Genomic DNA, 20131 nt, shown 5'->3' with positions numbered 1-20131 from the left:
TATCGATTGTGGTTTCATTTTGATTTTTCTCGATGAGTTTTTTTGGTATTTGCAGTCTTTATTCGTATAAAAAGGAAAATAACATTAACGTGGTAAGTATTTGATGCTGTTATTCATTCCACTTCGTTATTGATTACACTGAATTATTTGCACGTCACTTGAAAATAAACACATATACTCAAAACAAGGAAAATTCTTCATTTCAATGAATCATGCTAAAAATGAGTGCCACAGTTCTAGAATACATTGAACCAGATCGGGTTCACCCACTCTATGCGATCGCACTCAATAATTTCCAAGTAAAATATGACGGTTTTTTGTAGCATATATTTTGCATGAATATTCACCGCTTTTTTCCCTTAGTTGAATAGTTTGACACATTGTAATGTCAATTTCAGTCCAATCTCGTCTTTCCATTACCCCCACTCGACGCGTGTACTTGTATTGTTAGCTCTCTGTGATGACTTTGCACTATGAGGTCCCAAATATTTTCATTGACTGTTCATGTTTGCATTGTTTTCATAACATTTTTTGAAGAATCAACTTGGAAAAATATATTTATAATTATCGTTTACCATTGATATTCTGACTCAAAAAGGGAGTTTTGCGTGAACATCCATTGAATGATTCATACACGCTCATTTTAGAAACCTTAGTGTTTGAGGAATTCCGGGCCACTCATGATTTTTGAAAGAAATCATGTATTTTTCGACGACATCCATTCCTTCTGTAAACTAAGATTTATTTTGTTTTCATGAATGATTTCAAACTTTTTTTTATCAGATAGCACATGATATAACGGGATGCATAGTTCTAATGTGACTTCAGTCAATTTATGAGTCTTTCCCAGAGCTTCTGAAGCAGAGTCCGAGGTTCAATTTACCCCCTGCTGGAAAATTGTTGTTCACATTAACTCTTGTAATAAAATCTACCCATGCAAAAGCTAGGACATATGATCCTTTTTTTAGTCCCCACTTTTTTCTGGGCGGCTTATACTAGATAGAATGCACTTTCAAGATTGAATTTTGAAATGTTCTTAATTTGGGAATTGTGGAATTCAACAAACAAAATTATCTCTACAAATATTTTTTTTAATTGAAATTATCCCCTCGGGATGCCAAAGCTTCAGACGCTCTGGTTTAATCCAAACAAGAACAAAGAATTCTCCAGTCAAATATCAGAGAAGAGAAAACCAAGTATGTCTCGAGTAATTTCTATCATTTTATTAACGAACAACAAATGTTTTATGTCACAATACTTCAATTTGGATATTTCTGTATGTGAAACTTAATTCTAAGTCCGTTTTATTCTATTGAACACGCTAAATCACAACATTTTCGAGCTGATTTTCATCAATATTCGTACAAATTATGAGATTCTTCTTTTCTACGCACAATCAAGTGATAACCCGTGTGAAAAAGAAATGACTGACTGACTATAACTTCAGTTGACTTTAGTTGATTGAATTTATATTTTTGGTCTAAGAAAATCACTTGGTCCCAAATGAAGCAACTTAGATTGACTTGTAACTTCAAATGATTTCAGTTAACTATGATAGACTTACAATGTCAATCAAAGTAAGTCATTTTTGTCCCAAATTAGTTAACTGACTGCTCAGTTACTATTTTTTCACACGGGAAACATACATTTCTGAATGTGATACAATCACAAAAACTAATGTGTCTCTAGACATCTCTCGACGATGGAACGTCTTCGAAACGCGTTGCATAAAATCATTTGGTCTTATTGTGGCGACGTTTGAAATGTCGATTTAAAACACCTTTTTGAGTGAATCGTTGTGAACAATGGGAGCAACGAAATGGTTTCTCTCCGGTATGAATGCGCATATGCCTGACTAAATCTGATTTGTTGAAATGGTAAAACCCGCACTCGCGAAAATAGCATTCATATCGACGTACGTTGCAGTCTTTTTCATGCGTTTCCTTTTCCTCCTTCAGCTTGAATCCTTGACGACAAATCGCACAATGGAACGGGAATTTATTCGTGTGGGTTCCCATGTGTCCAATAAGACGATCTTTGCGAGTAAATCCTCTGTCACAAACTATACATTTGAATGGCGTTTTGCCAGTGTGTATGCGTTCGTGTCTAGTCAAATTCGATTTTTGTGAAGCTATGTGTTTACAAAATGCATACTTAAGTCCATTCGACCCATTTTCACCTCCACGTTTGACAATGCCGCCGTTATTCCTTGCTACATGTCTCGCGTTCGATGTCGATGCACTTTGACTTTCAGCTCCACTCGAGTCAGTACCTTCCTCTTGGACTGGCTGACTGCTCGTACTGCTCGCTTGTTCAGTACTCTCGATCTCGTTCAATGTCAGGTCAATCAATGCCACTTCTGTGAAAAAAGTAAATCGAAATCATGACCAAAATGTAAACCAAGTCTTTGCGTGTATCGATTTGAATGTCTCACCTGAATTCAATTCCGGAATGGTTTTCAGTGTCGATCGTGGGCCCGTAATTCGTTTCTTCTTCGCACTTCCATCCGACGTCGTTGCATGAGCAATTTTCCTTTTTCGTCGCTGCTTTCCTCCTTGTCGCACACCATTTCGCTCGATGTGATGGCTGGCGCCTTCTGACGATGGTTGGACATCTTCACAGGTCAAATCCGTGCATTCTGTCACTTGGTTGGTTGATTCGTTGCTTCGTGTACTCGATGCAGCTTGTTCATCAGCCGAAATCTCATCGTCAATGTCAATAGACCCACCAAAAACCGTTTCATTCGGCAGTTGGGCGTCGTTTGATTCGCTCTCTGGAGCATTCATCGAGTTGATGTCGGCCATATCACTGAACTCTGGTCCAGTTGAATCGGGTGGTGTCGTTATATTCGCTGTTTCGACGATGCCAATTCCATTGTTGGCATCGTTTGGCCCATTTTCAATCGCATCAGTCGCTTGAGACTGATCGATTTGAGCCGTTATCATTGATGCGTTGCCAAGCATTACGTTGATCGTCGATGTGACATCGTTTGGATCGATATTTCTGTCCAAAAATGATGAGAATCGCTGGAACGACCCACAGCTTGAAGCGTTCGTTTCGGATTCCTCGACCAAGCCATGGAATGGAGTCGAAGTGGGCAGTTCTTGAGGCCAATCCACAGCAGTATTCGGTTGTGCAATCAAAGCTGGTACGATTGGATCGATTATCGAACGATTGGCCATCATTCCATTCGCCAATTCAGTGGTATCTACAGTTGGTCTCACGTCATTCTCTTTTGGCGTCAAGTAATTTCCATTGGCATCCTTATTCTGGTCACTTCCATTCACACCAATCAATGGAGTCTGGTCACTTTGAGAAGCTGGCACCGATACATTTCCAAACATTGCTTCGATCGTCGAAGTAACATTGTTTGGGTCAGTATGTTTGGCCAGGAACGATACGAGTGATGCGTCGCTTGGAACGTACATCTCGGTTGGAATTGGGTTAGCCGTCAGTTGACTGATCATGATTCCTGTCTCGCCGTCTGTTTTGGCAGTCGTCGTGTTGATTGGATTTTGGTTGACTGCTGCCTGAATAGGTCGAACGCCAATGTACTGCTCTTCCAATTCACATTCAGTGAACAATCGTGTGACGCTGTAGATTAAATGATTGACAAATTTGCCAATATTTTTATGGTTTTATGTTTTATTCAATAAATTTCGAAAACATTCACAAATCAATTCAGCAAATTGCTGTAGAAATGAAAACAACAATGAGTTTCTCACCGATCAATTGTCACTCGCACAAAAAATTCTTTGAATTTGCTATCAAACGACATGCCGCTACTTTGAAAGTCTTCTTTGACCGATTGTAGCGTTTCCTTGGTTTCTATCTCAATGTTCGACCAGTATCTGGCCAAACGTCTGCGCGAATTCGAATTCATCGTTGCTGGAAATTGAGAAAAATCATATTGTTTTCATTAGATATCGTTTGGAAATATATTACAAACAATTTTATTGATCAAACGACAATTCGGAGACAGATTGAGTGAAAATTAGATACACTTGCTCAACATTTTCAGTGACATTTCAATATTCCGCTTTTCCCGTTCATCTGATCACATTTCAATTGTTATTTTGTAAATCAGAAAATCGATTCACACTCAATTTGGCAATAGAAAGTCGTTCCGAATCAGCTTTTTATTGGGAAAAAATTGGCTTCAATCGAACAACTTACCTGATTGCGAGATTCTGACGTCTCTTGCGTTACAATTCCACAGTTTTTGAACGAATTTCAATTGCTCGACGTTTCTGATGACCAAAATTCAATTTTTTTTAAATATTTGCTTGGATTTGGTCTAACAAACACAAATGTAGACAATTCAATTGAATAAAACAAATCTAAAACACGAAACATTTACAGAGCTACAAAATAGCCAATAGTCAGTAGACGAGAAAACACAGAAATGAAGCGTCGTCGTCATCGGCCAAACGTCAAACATTTTTCGGTGTTCGTAACGTATACGTATACGTATGTCAGAGTGGAGACTCACCCGCTTGAGTGCAGTTAAGTACATTCGTGTGGTACTTTAAAAGCCGAAACTTTTTTTGAATTTAAAATGCGCACTTTTTATAGTTTTCTAAAATAATTTTAATGGGCATCAGCTGCGGTTTCCTCACATTCAAAAGATATTTCAATGAAAAATTGTCAACAAATTGCTAGAATTGAAAAATCTATTGCATTCAATTCGATTTCGAAACTAACATAAGTGGAGTGTCAACACAACATATGAATTGCTGTCTGTTCTAGTCGGCTCTGGAAAAAGAAGTTTAGTTTGGTGTAGAATATTTATGAGTTGTGAATTTTATTTGGTGGCAAGTTAAATAGGTGTGAATGATGGAAAGATTGCATGATTTTTTTGAGGTTGTGTATTTATTGTTTATGGATGAAATCATACATGAATATAATTGGATTCTTATGGTGCTATTATTCTAACGTTTTTTTCTCCACTGTACTAATAAATAATTTCTTATTACTAAATGTGCGTCGTATGCCACGAATATGTATCAAAAGTGAATTAAACAATCAGCTCGATGGTTTTTTGTAGTGTAATTTGCCTTGAACAAATGTAATGTGGCCACTTTTGATGAAATTATTCACATCCTCTTCATCCATGTAGATCGGTTGAGCGTTCTGCTTTGATACGGGCGCTGTTTCACTCTCTGAAGCAAGTGCCTCCCGGACTGTTTCCATTATTTGTACGTGCGTACTAAATGCGACCAAATGGTTGTCTTTCGATTTGCTGTTCGATAACTTTGAATAGCTATTGGAAATATGACACTTTTCCAGATCATTCGCCGCTCTGTCAACGATGGCACGACTCGCTGAAACTTGATTCTTATTGTTTGTGTTGGCCGATGAATATCCATTCACCGGTCTTCGTGGTTGTTCCGTTTTTTGGACGTGAGCATTTCGGTGACTGTTGAACATTTTTCCTCTTGTTAAGCCAACACCGACATTTCTTATCCATGCCTTTGATGGATCCATTCCAGCTGATTTTGGCTGACGCCATTGATTGTAATTCGATGATTCACTCATTTTTTTGCACTGGACGAAAAACAGAAATAACTCACGGTCTGTTGATAAATATCAGAATTTTTGGTATTTTTTTTATTATTAAAAATGATGATAAATTCTCTTCAATCGAGTTAAATTGTCAATGTATTTTCAAGTAAATATGTTTGGAAGAAATTGTCTTTTTAAATTTCAAAAATCTTCTGATGCTTATTTCACTCTGGACTCGATGAGGTCAGACAATCGAATGTGAGATTCAAGCAAAAGACTTGACCTTATAAAGATGAACGAAAATACGACCTTTTCACAGACTAAAACTCTGCTGGTACTACTGTTTAGAACTATATTGGACGTATTCGAGGAAACTGACCTGATTGACATACGTGTATAATTCGAAGTTGATCCATAATCCTCTTTGGGATACCTTCACTAGTCATGAAGAATGTTTCTGGTGCACTTGACACCATTACCAGGTATTTGAGCACCTGTGAATAATTAAGAGGTGTTAAAACTGGGAATTTTACGGAAAAATCCGTCCAAAGAGACTAATTAGAAGAATAATAACAACAAAGCAACAGCAATAGTAAAAATATCCCTATTTTAACATCGACTTTTGGTCCGCCGATAGTAATGTCTTTTGTTTGGGATTTGCGAATCCCCATGTTTTAGCAGAAAATAATCATGTATACTGCCGAATATACGATTAAAGCAAACAAAATAACTTCTAAAAACTGAACAAAAATCAATTTCTGATCTGATCACATTACAAGGTAAAATTTGCGCTCAAATGAAAAATGCAACAATATTCGCTTGGGGGTCGTTGTAGCTCAATGGACAGAGCATCTGACCGGCAATCAGAAAGTCCGTGGTTCGATCCCCGGCAATAGAAAGATGCCAATTTTTCCTCTTCTTCATCGCTTTAAATTAGTTTGAAAGGAAAGAAAAAATTAACATTTACTCTAAGCGATGCGTTTTGGATTTTTCATTGGAGTATTTGCTCGTAGTATTCGGATGACCGAATTAAGCAAATAAAGCATTTGAATCGTTGTCGATTCAAAATTGTAGAGTCAATAAGTAGCTCTCTCGTTGAGAATTTGAGTAAATTATTAAAATAAATTCTATTGTTGATTTCTGTCAAATGAGCTCTTGCTGGGTGGATCTTATATTTGAATCTCGCCTGATTGTCGAGATGCTTTGATTGTAACAGATGTTTTTTTTTCGCAGAAATGGAATTTGGAAAATCATTTGGAATTGGAAGTAACAAAAGTGTAAGGTTTCTTTGTGTTTTGTAATATTGTGTGTAGCGAGCAACGCATTAGACTAGACATAACGTAAATGTGGTTGTACTACATTTGCATAAACGTAGAAAGTGACAAATATTTCAACTCTTTTCATGGAAATATGTCACAAATTCAAAGGTTTGATGTTTTTTTTCTGGACTCCAAGTCACAAAATCAAAATTTACTGCAGCTAATTAGGAGATAACGCTTAGGAACAGATATTATGTTAGCTGAATGTAATCAATAAAATCGTCTGGAAAAAATTATGTTATATTATTCTTCAATCGCAATGAATTGTTTTCTTCTTTACAAAATGAATTCGAATGCCACTTAAGAAGTATGCAGAGATAAGAAAGCGCTTTAGAGCCAGATAAAATGATATATATTCAGTTAGAAGAAAAATTCGAAATGTTTGTGACATTTACCAAATAAAGTAAAAGTGTTGGAATTTACTTTATTTTGGTAGAAATGTCACAAACATTTCGAGTTTTTTTTAAGCTGAGTATTAGTTCTTTTGATTGTTGACAGTGAAGAACAAATAAGCTGGCTAATTAGTCGCATAAGCGTATACTGGCTAACGAATGTATAGACCAACTGGGTGTGTTTAGTTGGAAGTAACTAAACACACTCATCTGAACTAACGTTTGGGACTGACATTCAACTCAGAGTTTAAATAAAACCAAACATCGATTTTTTTTATTAAGATGTTATTTTTGAAAAATAATAATAATTCAAATTATAAAAATGACTTTTATGAAATATATTAATTTTCATTTTAATTTGTATGATTTGAATCAGAATACAAAAATCAAAAATTATTGTAAATTGAATGTACTCATTTCACACAGATAGCTGGCTAATGATTGGCTTACACCAGTTGTTGGTGTAAACCAAGGCTAAGATAATGCTGGCTAACGAAAAACCGTCATTGATTGTTGAGTCAACGAGAGTGATAGTTCATTTTTCCCTCCCTTAAAGTTTTTTTTGTCTTATTAAATGTAAACAAATTTAAAATTCACACTGTTAATTCAACACTGATACGCTGATAACAGAAAATATTGCCATAGATTTTTATCTACTGTAATAATAAGCAAATATTCCTCCTTCGTTAATTTTGCAGTACGAGCCTAGTTTTCAATGGAAGAAGTCAATTCAATCGAGCAGATTGTTTAGTCACTTGTAAAAATGAATTAGCATAGGAAGTAAGCTTCAGGTTTGACGTCTGCGACTAACAAACATCAAAACAAAGCAGCAAATTTTGTGCTATCGACAACATTACGCCACAGCGCCGAACCAATTGCAGGTAAATGTTATTTGATTTTTTCAATCTATTGTCTGTTCGTAATAGAATTCCATTTCAATTTAGCCGTTCTGAAAATATTTAACCAGTCACATCGAACGCCCAATCAAATGTCGAACAACCCATCGCTGAATTCTAATGAATCCTTCGGCAATTGTGAAGCAAATGCCAGACAGGAAAGTTTCACCATTGAAATTGAAAAATTCAAGTGTACGGTGTGTGGAACGGGGGGTTTATGGAAATATCAGTTGTCGAAACATCACCAAAGACAGCACAAAAACATTCCTCGCGATCAAGACATTTTTGAGCTAACGCATGTTAAACAAAGAAAGAGACGGCTACCACAGTCGGTAGAGAAAGTTGCTGCATTGAAAATGAAATGTGAAGATTTGAAGGATCAAAGTGATCTACTTGTACCTGGTATCTCAAAACATCCATTAAAATATGGAAATGCGGAATATATTCGAATTCGTCGTTACACATGTGTTGTCTGCGATTCAAGAGTGGCCGAATGTAATTTGAAGATGCACCACAAGGAGGTGCACCCCACAGAGCCACGCACGGACATATATGAGCTGTGTGATTTCGAAAACAAAATTTACTGTTTGACTTGTGACAAGATGGTACCACTTGGATGTTTTGAGAGCCACATGCATTTGGTGCACATGCCTAATGTATCAACCATGTCCGTTGAAGTGAAAGTATTCGAGTGTAAATTGTGCCACGGGCAAGATATTCAAGAGGAAGGCTTGAATGAGCATCATTTCAATATGCATCAGGATGTTCTCTTTGATACAAAGATGTTTCGAGAACAAAAACGGAAACGGGTTCAGTGCATGATTTGCAGACAACTGTTGGAGGAAATACATCAAGAGAACCACATGCAGATGCACCACGAAATAGCGATTGCAGTGAGTACGTCAACAAATGGCAACCAAAATAATCCATTGAAGGCGAACACTAGCAAAAAGTATGAATTGATTGTGCTCAAACCATTCAATTGCATGGTCTGTGGTGTAAGAAACCTTAGAGGGTACAACAGTAATGATTTCAATCCATCAAATGAGACATGTTCACCGGATCTTTGTGCTACTTGCCGAAAAAAGCAGCCATTGGAAAAGGAAAAGTTGCCAAAACCACCGTTCGAAATGGTTGATCATGATTTCGCTTTGGTACATAAGGAAACTATCAAATATTACCGATGCAAACTCTGCCATAGCAGTGGAATCACTGAAGACCAGTTCAGCGAACACCATTCCGAAAACCACGGCTTCGCTTATTTAATGTCTCAAAATACTTTCCAAATGATCGAGGCCAAAGTGAATGGGCAATGTTCCGTTTGCAGTCAACGTTTCGATGAAGAACAATTCATTGAACATTTGCAACAAGTTCATCTACAAGCATTGGTATCTTCAAAAATCAACTCGTCAAACTCCGGCCGATATGTGACCTTAAAAGCCAGTTGTATGGATGAATCAATTTCATCAGGAAGCGGTGATTTAATGAACATCAGCGATATGCAGAAAAAGAGCAATAAACACAACAACAATTCGTGTAAATCAAAGGTAAACGACCTTATCTAAAATTTTCTTCATCCAACACGGTTCTCTGTTGCTTGTCAATGATGAAAGTTTTGTTGATATTTTTGTTCCATACAGTTGATGCCCAAAAATGAGGTGATGAAGGTCATTCCGGGCAAGCAGAAGGCGTCTGCGCAAAAGGTAAGCAATTTAAAAGACGTTGAAATAGAAAATCGTTTTAAATAATTTAACAATTCAATACAATTGTTTGGTCATAGGACATTTTTCAACTCGAAGATTCACCCCAAAATACATCTCTTTTACATTTGGGTCGTGAATATTGAACACAAGCCTCCAGCAAAATTGTATAGATACGTCATTTGCGGAGCTGACGGTATCAATGAGCGAAATATAGCAAAGCATTGTACAAAAATACATTCAGAAATTCCGGCAACCGATCAAGATTTTGTGCTGAGTACCAAAGGCCAAGAAGTAAAATGCGATGTTTGCCGTATAACAATGAAGGGTGGTCTTCTGGAAGAACACATGCGTCGGTTTCATCCAGTTGTTTTGAAGGTTGAAGAAGGAAGCTGCGAATCTAAAGCTAATGAACCATTGCCAGTCCACCGAAGCTCGAACACAGTCATCGTAAAACTGTACAACTTTCAAACTCCTTCAGTGGCCAGGCCAAAGCTGGTTCATTGCTTCCAGACAACCATCGTGGAGCTGTACAAATGCAGATATTGTAGTGCAGAAGGTTTATTAAAGGACCAACTCATAAATCATTTCCGTCGAAGCCACAAGGCTGTCTTTGAAGTAGATTACAGTATAAGTGTCATGTGTGAAAGGGTTCAGTGCCTGTGTGAAAGTCTATTTTGCCCGAATAAATTCGCCGAGCATATGCGTCGAAGTCATCCTTTGGTTCAGTACACGTGTGTCGGTCGAAATGGAAAGTTGATCAGCAGGCATATTGAGAAAATGCCAGTTGTCCGTATTGATCCAGTCAGAATGTTCAAGTGCAATGCCTGCAAAGCTCCGAGCATACTGGAAAATCATCTAGGCCGACACCGTTTGAAATGTCCCAAAGAAATGCTACCGAGTAACATTACTTTTGAATTGATGGCCACCAAGGAGCAATGCAAAGTGTGCCACAATCGATTTAAAGAGGAACAACTCGATAACCACATGAAATTGAACCATCCTCGACTCAATGCTGTCAAAATTGAGAAACTGCACAAATGTGGCTTATGCGATGCATGGTGTATGGAACGCAGCTTCAAGGAACATCACGCCAAAAATCATAGCCACATCCCATTCGCTAACAACCGCTTAAAATATGGAAAAATTAAACAAAAGTTCTCGTGTGAATTTTGCGGAAGACGAATTTGTGGTGGACGTAAAAAGAAACATCATCTGAAAGCTTGCCTGCAGTATGTCAACAAGAAGAAAATACGGCAAAAAGAAATCCATTCGAATGATGGTCAATCAGCACCATCTAAGCTCAGCACATGAATTTAATTGCTAAATCATTAGCGTTGCGTTTTTGTAACGGATCTGTAGTACAAAATTTATATTCATTTCCAGATTTGCCCAATTAATTATGAGATGGATCCGACCATAATCCGTCAAACATCTTGCGATTTAGCAATCCAATGAGGAATGGATACTGCAGCTTTTTGAATTTAGAACATGTTAGAAGTATATTTTAAATGAATTTGCCAACATTTTTCATCGGATTAAACGATCTATAGTTCTAAAATAACTTCAGTCAATTCATGCGTTTTATTCAGTTGAAGATAAAGAACTCTCCTCAGGAGAGTCTCCTGTCGAATATAGTTTTGCAAAGAAACAAGAGAAACCAAATGGATGTCTTATGTAATTTCTTTCACTTTATTAACGAACATCAAATGTTTTATGTCACAATTCTTCAATTTGGATATTTCTGTCTCTGAAACTTAATTCTAAGTCCTTTTTATTCTATTGAACACGCTAAATCACAACATTTTCGAGCTGATTTTCATCAATCTTTGTACAATTTTTTGAGAGTCATTTCTTCTACGCACAATCAAGTGATTAACATACATTTCTGAATGTGATACAATCACAAAAACTATCGATGTGTCTCTAGACATCTCTCGACGATGGAACGTCTTCGAAACGCGTTGCATAAAATCATTTGGTTTTATTGTGGCGACATTTGAAATGTCGATTTAAATTAATTTTTTGAGTAAATCGTTGTGGACAATGGGAGCAACAAAATGGTTTCTCGCCGGTATGACGGCGCATATGCTTGACTAAATTTGTTTTGTGAAATGTGGAAAACTCGCACTCGCGAAAATAGCATTCATATCGACGTACGTTGCAGTCTTTTTCATGCGTTTCCTTTTCCTCCTTCAGCCCTTGACGACAAATCGAACAATGGAACGGGAATTCATTTGCGTGGGTTCTCATATGCGTTATCAAATTCCATTTCCATGATGTAGTGTGTTCACAAAATGAACACTTATGTCGCTTTGATCCACTTTCACCTGCATGTTTGCCGACGCCGTTCCTCTTCTTTGCAATCTGTTCCGCGTTCGATGTCGATGCACTTTGACTTTCGGCTCCACTCAAGCCAGCACCTTCCTCTTGGACTGATTGACTGTTCGTATTGTCAATCAATGCCACTTCTGTGAAAGAGAATCGAAATCGAGATCAAAATCTAAATCAAGTTTCTACACGTACCAATCAAAAATCTCACCTGAAGTCAATTCCGGTATGGTTTTCAGTGTCGATCGTGGACCCGTCTTTCGTCTCTTCTTCGCACTTCCATCCGACGTCGTTGCATCAAAATTTTCCTCTTTTGGCGCTGGTTTCCTCCTCGTCGCACAGCGTTTCGCTCAATTTGATTGCTGGCGCCTTTTGATCTTGGTTCGACATCTTCACAGGTCAAATCCATGCATTCTGTTACTTGGTTGGTTGATTCGTTGTTTCGTGTACTCGATGCAGCTTGTTCCTCAGCCGAAATCTCATCGTCGATGTCAATGAACCCACCAAAAACCGTTTCATTTGGCAGTTGGGCGTCATTTGATTCGCTCTCTGGAGCATTCATCGAGTTGATGTCGGCCATATCACTGAACTCTGGTCCAGTTGCATCGGGTGGTGTCGTTCGAATCGCTTTTTCTACGATGCCAATTCCATTGTTGGCATCGTTTGGCCCAGTTTCAATCGCGTGAGTCGCTTGAGACTGATCGATTTGAGCCGTTATCATTGATGCGTTACCAAGCATTGCGTTGATCGTCGATGTGACATCGTTTGGATCGATATTTCTGTCCAAAAACGATGAGAATCGCTGGAACGACCCACAGCTTGAAGCTTTCGTTTCGGATTCCTCGACCAAGCCATGGAATGGAGTCGAAGTGGGCAGTTCTTGAGGCCAATCCACAGCAATATTCGGTTGTGCAATCAAATCCGGTACGATTGGATCGTTTGTCGAATGATTGGCCATCATTCCATTCGCCAATTCAGTGGTATTCATAGCTGGTCGCATGCCATTCTCTATTTGCGTCAAGTAATTTCGATTGGCATCCTTTTTCTGGTCGCTTCCATTCACACTAATCAATGGAGTCTGGTCAGTTTGAGAGGCCGGCACTGAAACGTTGCCGAACATTGCTTCGATCGTGGAATCATTGTTAGGGTCAGTATGTTTGGCCAGGAACGATACGAGTGATGCGTCGCTTGGAACGTACATCTCGGTTGGAATTGGCTCAGTCGTCGATTGACTGATCATGATTCCTGTCTCGCCGTTTGCTTCGGTGACCATCGTAATGATTGGACTTTCGTTGGCTGGCGCCTGACTAGATCGACCGCCAATGTACTGCTTTTCCCATTCACATTCAGTGAAAAATCGTGTGACTCTATAGACAAAATGAATTGTTGAGACATGGTTTTAATTAATAAAATAAATGTCAAAAATATATACCGATCAATTCGGTAAATTGCTTTAAAAATAAAAACATTAATGACTTTCTTACCGATCGTTCAATCGATCAATTGTTACTCGTACGAAATAATCTTTGAATTCGCCATCGAGCGACATGCCGCTACTTTGAAAGTCTTCTTTGACCAATTGAAGCGTTTCCATGGTTTCTACCTCAATGTTCGACCAGTATCTGGCCAAATGTCTGCGCGAGTTTGCATTCATCGTTGCTGGAAATGAAGAAAAATTACATGTTTTGATTAGATATCCCCGACGAGAAATTTGCGGAATATCGCATTGCGACTATTCTACGTATAGTCGCAATACGAAAAAGTCCGTCGAACGCAGCCAACTTCACGTTGGTTGTACGAAGTTTCAAGTCGAAATGTCACACTCGATCCAGTTACAACTTCACATTTATCGCAGCGCGAATAGTCGCAGGGTATTCAGCGATAACATTTTGCGGCAACTTTTATTGTGGATACCTATTCGCATTGCGAGTATCCGCACTCAAAAACGGATATGCGACGGATAGTCGACGTACACCTATTTTACCGCAAATTTCTCGTCGGGATCGTTTGGAAATACATTACAATTTATTTTATTGACCAAACAACAATTCGGTGACAGATTGAGTGGAAATTGGATACATTTGCTCAACATTTTCAATGCACATTCAATATTTCCCTTTTCCTATAATTTAATCATATTTCCAATAGTTTGTTATAAATCAGAAAATCGATTCGCATTGCCATTGGACACTGAAAAGTCGTTTCGATTATGCATTTTTGTGCAAAAAATTGGCTTCAATCGAACAACTCACCCAGTTGTGAGATTCTGACGTCTGTTGCGTTACAAGCCTGCGTTCAGTTTTTGAACGATTTTCGATTTTCCTGATAACCAAAATTCAATTCTTTCCAAAATATTCGCTTGGATTTTTTCCAACGAACACAAATTTAGACGATTGAAATGAATAAAACAAATCTAAAACACGGAACATTTACAGAGCGTACAAAAAAGCCAATAGTCAGTAAACGAGAGAGCACAGAAATGAAGCGTCGTCGTCATCGGCCAAACGTCAAACATTTTTCGTTGTTCGTTCCATATACGTATACCTATGTCAGAGTGGAGACTCGGTCGTTTGAGTGCGGTTAAGTACATTTGTGTGGTACTTTAAAGGCTGGAACACTATTTGAATTTCAAATGTGCACTTTTTGTAGTTTTTTTAAATAATTTTGATGGGCTTTTAGCTTTATTTTCTTTATCTTTGGAAATCATCCAGAACGAAATAGTCGGCACGACAGTAAAATTGGCAAATCTGTTGCATTCAATTTAATTTTGAATCAAAGTGGAGTTCAACACAACGAATGAATTCCGTCATTTTTTAATCGGGTCTGGAAATAAAAATATTATTTTGGTGTGATATGCTCACGAGTTGAGGAATTTTTTTTAAATGGACATGAATAATGGAAACAATTTATGATTTTTTCAAAGATGTGTATTTATTGTTTATGGATGAAATCATACAAAAATAGAATTGGATTCTTATGGTGCTATTATTTCAAAGTTTTATCTCACTCCACTGGGCGAATAATTCATTTTTTATTACTGAATGTGCGCCGTATGCCATAAATATATCAAAAGCGAGTCAAACAATCAGCTCCATGGTTTTTTGTAGTGTAATTTGCCTTGGAAAAATGTAATGTGGCCACTTTTGATGAAATTATTCACATCCGCTTCATCCATGTAGATGGGTTGAGCGTTCTGCTTTGATCCGGGCGCTGTTTCACTCTCCAATGCTCGATCTGCCACGTGTGCTGAAGCAAGTGCCACTCGGACAATTTGTGTGTGCGTTAATGCAAATGAATGGTCGTCTTTCGGTTTGCTGTTCGATGACTTTGAATAGCTATTGGAAATATGACACTTTTCCAGATCATTCGCCGCTCTGTCAACGATGGCACGACTCGCTGAAACTTGATTCTTATTGTTTGTATTGGCCGATGAATATCCATTCACCGGTCTTCGTGGTTGTTCCGTTTTTTGGACGTGAGCATTTCGGTGACTGTTGAACATTTTTCGTCTTGTTAAGCCAACACCGACATTTCTTATCCATGCCTTTGATGGATCCATTGTAGCTGATTTTGGCTGACGCCATTGATTGTAATTCGATGATTCACTCATTTTTATGTATTTACAACTGGACGAAAAAACACAAATAACTCACGGTCTGTTGATATTTATCAAACTTTTTGGTATTGTTTGAATGTTATTGTTAGAAATGGTGTTAAATTTTTTTTGGGTCGAGTTAAATTGACAATATCTTGAGAAATATTTTTTTAACAGAAATGGTCTTTTTAAATTTCAAAAATCTTCCGATGATTCTATCACTCTGTGCTCGATGAGGTTAAACAGTCGAATGTGAGATTCAAACAAAAGAAGTGACCTTATATAAGACGAGAGAGAATACGACATTCCGATTTGTGTTGGGCTCATTCAAGGAAACCAGATTGACACACGGATATGATTCGAAGTCAATTCTTAATCCTTTTCGGATTATTTTCTCTCTAAGACATCATTTCCGAGAATGTATGTCTTCACTATGCATGGACAAGTGTTCACCCGGCACCGTACTAAATTAACAATTCTTGAGAAAAATCTATTAAAAGAAATATTATTCGAAAGACAACAGCCGCAGAAACCATAGAATCACCTTATGGCACGTCTTTCCCGAATCGGATTTTTTTAAAGAAGTGTATGCAGTAACGTTTGGGCTAAATATATAGCCCTCATAGCTGAGCTCAGCAGCTTTATGGCTACATACACTTAAACAACAGCTCAGTGGCGTAGCTGCAATAATAGTTTGAAAATTTTTGTCTGACGACCATACCAAACTTAAAAAAGTTATGATATTCATAGGAATATTCTGGGTATTTTGCGAATGATTTTGACTAAGGGGATTTATCTCTCGCGAATGCTGCGAATGCATTCGCATTTCAGAACAAAAATTCGAATGTTTGCGAATGCGACGAATGCGGCTATGACATCGAACTTGTGACTACATAATTCATTCGTTCATTCGTGTTTGGGCATGCATTTGCGACGCTGCCGTATGATTTCTATGTAAACATTCGCACTCGCATTCGTGAGAACGTTCGAGAACGGCGAAATACAACTGCCATACGAATGCGAGTGCGAATGTTTACATAGAAATCATATGGCAGCGTTGCGAATGCACTGAGCGCGAATTTGTGAATAAAAATTCGAATGTCAAACCGACATAGAAGCCCCTAGGATTTTGAATGGATTTTGAAAAACCATATGAAACCCATTCACCATAGAAATTACTGAACAATGTAATTTGGTTGCAAAAGTATGTTTTCATTGTCCATCGTCAGCTAAAGCCACTTACCATCAGAATCAAATTCATTGGTTGAAGAAAAATCATAATGAACCATAAAAAATTCAAAAAGTGCTTCAAAATTGTATGCTCGAAAAATCAATTTGAAAAATATTTCGTTCCTTATGAATTTAGAAAATCATGTTATCAATTCAAATCATATTCAATTTTCATAAAATATTCGTCGAAAATCTCTTTCCAATGAACACTCTTCATAGCAATCCAACATGAAATATCGTTTTCAATAAATGCTTTGCAATGAATCAATTTTGAATTTGAAAAATATCATTTGCGACCATTGGAATCTCGCTGAGATGAATCAAAACTCTGTACACATTACAGCTGTCACTTTATTAACATATTAATAATTTATTAACATATTTTTTTATTAACATATTAATAATTTATTAATATTTTAATAAAATGAATTTTTTATTAACTTTAATAAAATATAGTGCATTTTATTAACATATTAATAATTATTAGTATGGTAAATTTTCGGTTATTAATATGGTGTAGATTTTATTAAAATGTTAATAAAATGTGGTTATTAACTTTTCTTCGGATTTTTTTTGAAAAGTTTCATACAAAAAAACTGTCAAATATTTCCAGACTCATTTTTCATCGAGATTTTGTCGTCTGGCAAAAACTGACATGAATTTTATATGAAACTTTTCTTCGCAATTTTTTTGAAAAGTTTCATACAAAAAACATGTCGAATATCTCCAGACTCGTTTTTCTTTGAGATTTTGTGGTGATAAATGATTGTCTTAATCTTAACGCTGTGTTGAATAGACTTTGATGTGAACATGATGTCGTCCGTTGATAAAATCGGATGAAATCCAATATGTTGTCGAATTTATTAGAATTCTAATAAAATCGGCACCATATTAATAACCACATTTTATTAAAATTCTAATAAAAAAATTGTCGATTTTATTAAAATTCTAATAAAATATCGTTATTAACATTTTAATAAAATCTACACCATATTAATAACCGAAAATTCACCATACTAATAATTATTAATATGTTAATAAAATGCACTATATTTATTAGCGTTAATAAATATGGTGTTTCAACATTTTTATTAATTATTAAAATATGTTGTTTATTAACATATTAATAAAATACCGATTTTTGACAGCTGTAGTACACATCATTCACCACGCAGAGAGTTTGACAAGTGACGTTTGAGCAAGCACTTCTCACACAGCCTCATGAATTTATTTGAACGTGCACAATCACATGCACCATATTTGCCGCACTATCGTTGGACATAGCAAATGAACATTCTTTTCATTGGTAACAATCGAGGTGAAAACACGTACCACAACCTATCGACACCTGGTGAGGCAAATATTTCATTCGAAAACCAACAAAAAAATTTCAGTTCAAGTAATTTTTATAAAAAATAAAATTTCGAATTGTAAAAACCACCGAAACACGACGGAGGTCATAGAATCGGTGTAATTGACGGACAATAAAACGAAGTAAGTACATTTTGAAGTCTCACTGACAAGTGGGTGCATTTCGATAGCATCAATATTAGCATTGGATGAATGAAATCAATATTGGACTATCGAAGCTAAAGCGTCAATCAACTACTATAATCGATTATTTTCACGCGCTAAAATTTATTTAAATAATTTTGAAGACAAGAATTTCATTGATCCTATAGCATTTGTACAAACAAACCTAACCTCGAAAGTATTCTTCTATCTTTCAATTGTGAAATTTTGTTCATTCAGGCGAGCAGTAAACGCGGAGCACAGCTCTGGCCTCCCAACTGATACGAAAAGCCTGAGAATGTCCGCAAACCAAAACCATATTCAGTCTTCGGATTCAATCGAAATCAAACAAGAAGGTGACATTAAAAATGAGCCAGTGTCTGTCGACGAAGTGGTTGAAGTGTCGGCATTGACTTATCGCAATCTACGACGTGTTCCTGGTTTCAATGTGCGTGACGTTGAATATGATTTGGATCACTTGGACGAGGTCGATGCTAAGGTCGAGGTGAAGAAAGAATGTGAAGATAACAAAGAAGAAGACTCGAAAATAAATGCTGACTCAAGTGAAGAAGCTACGGATGGCCATCAAAATCAGCAGCCGCCGCAACAAGGTGATGAAGGTGGATGCGATACACAGAAGCGAGATGGCAATGCTCATCCAAATTTATCAAAGAAACATAAATGCCACATTTGCGTCTATTCAACGCGATGGAAAGGTGATTTAAATAAGCACATGCTGAAACACACTGGCGAGAAGCCACATGGATGCGATTTCTGCCCGAAACGTTTTACAAGCAAACAAAATCTCCGTGCCCACATGAAAGCTCACATCGAAGAGTTTCTGTTCCATTGCCCGGGCTGTTTGCAAGGATTCGATGGAAAAAACGGAAAGGAAGCTCACGAGGCCAATTGCACGACTCGTCGCTACGAATGTCATTTGTGCAAGGATTCTTTTGGATCAATAAAGGCGAATCTGATGAATCACATGTGTGTGCATAGTGGTAACAAACCATTCCAATGCAACGAATGCTTCAAACTATTTGCACGAAAAAGTCATCTTAAGGGACACATGAAGGTTCATGGTGGTCTACGTTCATTCCGCTGTACCAGATGTCGTCTGGGATTCGTTCGCCAAGATGAAAGAAATGCACATGAGGCGAAGTGTAATCGCTGTTTGTATGAATGCTATGTTTGTGGAAAGTCATTTAGTTTCAACAAATCCAATTTGATCGACCATATGCGCACACACTCTGGTGATACGCCGTTCGAATGTCAACGTTGTCTGAAGCAATTCACACACAAAGTTAGTCTCAACAAACACATTGTATATCATACGAAGAAGCTCCCATTCAAATGTTCGATCTGTCACCAAGGATTCGCGAAGCAATCTCAATGCAAAGCTTATGAAACAAACTGCAATCGACGGTGCTATGAATGTCATTTGTGCAAAAAATTTATCGGTTCAGTCAAAACAAATATGGAAAGACACATGCGAACCCATTCTGGCGATAAACCGTTCCAATGTGAGCTATGCCACACCCAATTCACCTCAAAAGGGAGCCATCAGAGACACCTCAATTTACATCAAAAGAGAACCTTCAGGAACACATAAGTCGTATCCACAACAAGGAAAATCGTTGATCAAATCAAT

The 20131-nt window shown here is 37.4% G+C and overlaps 5 protein-coding genes across 5 annotated transcripts; 3 read left to right on the top strand and 2 right to left on the bottom strand.

Annotated features, from left to right (window-relative positions):
- Positions 1-1203: 1203 nt before the first annotated feature.
- Positions 1204-4435, bottom strand: LOC129579876 (zinc finger and BTB domain-containing protein 17-like). The gene is made up of 4 exons (XM_055470058.1): positions 4177-4435; positions 3726-3888; positions 2435-3594; positions 1204-2359 (listed from the first exon to the last, which is right to left on the bottom strand). Exons 2-4 carry the CDS (start codon positions 3881-3883, stop codon positions 1734-1736), a joined length of 1944 nt encoding a protein of 647 aa, XP_055326033.1. The 5' UTR covers positions 3884-3888; positions 4177-4435; the 3' UTR covers positions 1204-1733.
- A 4233-nt stretch (positions 4436-8668) lies between these two features.
- LOC129579880 (uncharacterized) lies at positions 8669-9958 on the top strand. Its single transcript, XM_055470064.1, has 3 exons — positions 8669-9659; positions 9753-9815; positions 9893-9958. Exons 1-3 carry the CDS (start codon positions 8715-8717, stop codon positions 9956-9958), a joined length of 1074 nt encoding a protein of 357 aa, XP_055326039.1. The 5' UTR covers positions 8669-8714.
- A 175-nt stretch (positions 9959-10133) lies between these two features.
- LOC129579879 (PR domain zinc finger protein 5-like) lies at positions 10134-11126 on the top strand. Its single transcript, XM_055470063.1, has one exon. It carries the CDS (start codon positions 10134-10136, stop codon positions 11124-11126), a length of 993 nt encoding a protein of 330 aa, XP_055326038.1.
- Positions 11127-11485: 359 nt separating this feature from the next.
- On the bottom strand, positions 11486-14656 carry LOC129579877 (uncharacterized). Its single transcript, XM_055470061.1, has 4 exons — positions 14396-14656; positions 13628-13802; positions 12355-13510; positions 11486-12283 (listed from the first exon to the last, which is right to left on the bottom strand). The coding sequence occupies exons 2-3, from the start codon at positions 13795-13797 to the stop codon at positions 12379-12381; spliced, it is 1302 nt and encodes a 433-aa protein (XP_055326036.1). The 5' UTR covers positions 13798-13802; positions 14396-14656; the 3' UTR covers positions 11486-12283; positions 12355-12378.
- A 4268-nt stretch (positions 14657-18924) lies between these two features.
- LOC129579878 (zinc finger protein 84-like) lies at positions 18925-20092 on the top strand. Its single transcript, XM_055470062.1, has one exon. The coding sequence runs from the start codon at positions 19214-19216 to the stop codon at positions 20090-20092; it is 879 nt and encodes a 292-aa protein (XP_055326037.1). The 5' UTR covers positions 18925-19213.
- The last annotated feature ends 39 nt before the right edge of the window (positions 20093-20131 follow it).

This window comes from Sitodiplosis mosellana, unplaced genomic scaffold (assembly GCF_009176505.1).
Source record: "Sitodiplosis mosellana isolate CC-2019 unplaced genomic scaffold, AAFC_SMos_1.0 Smas_scaffold_6710, whole genome shotgun sequence".
NCBI classification, from domain to species: Eukaryota; Metazoa; Arthropoda; class Insecta; order Diptera; family Cecidomyiidae; genus Sitodiplosis; species Sitodiplosis mosellana.
Note: the sequence above shows the minus strand (reverse complement) of the source record. Positions and strands in the feature narration are given on the sequence as shown.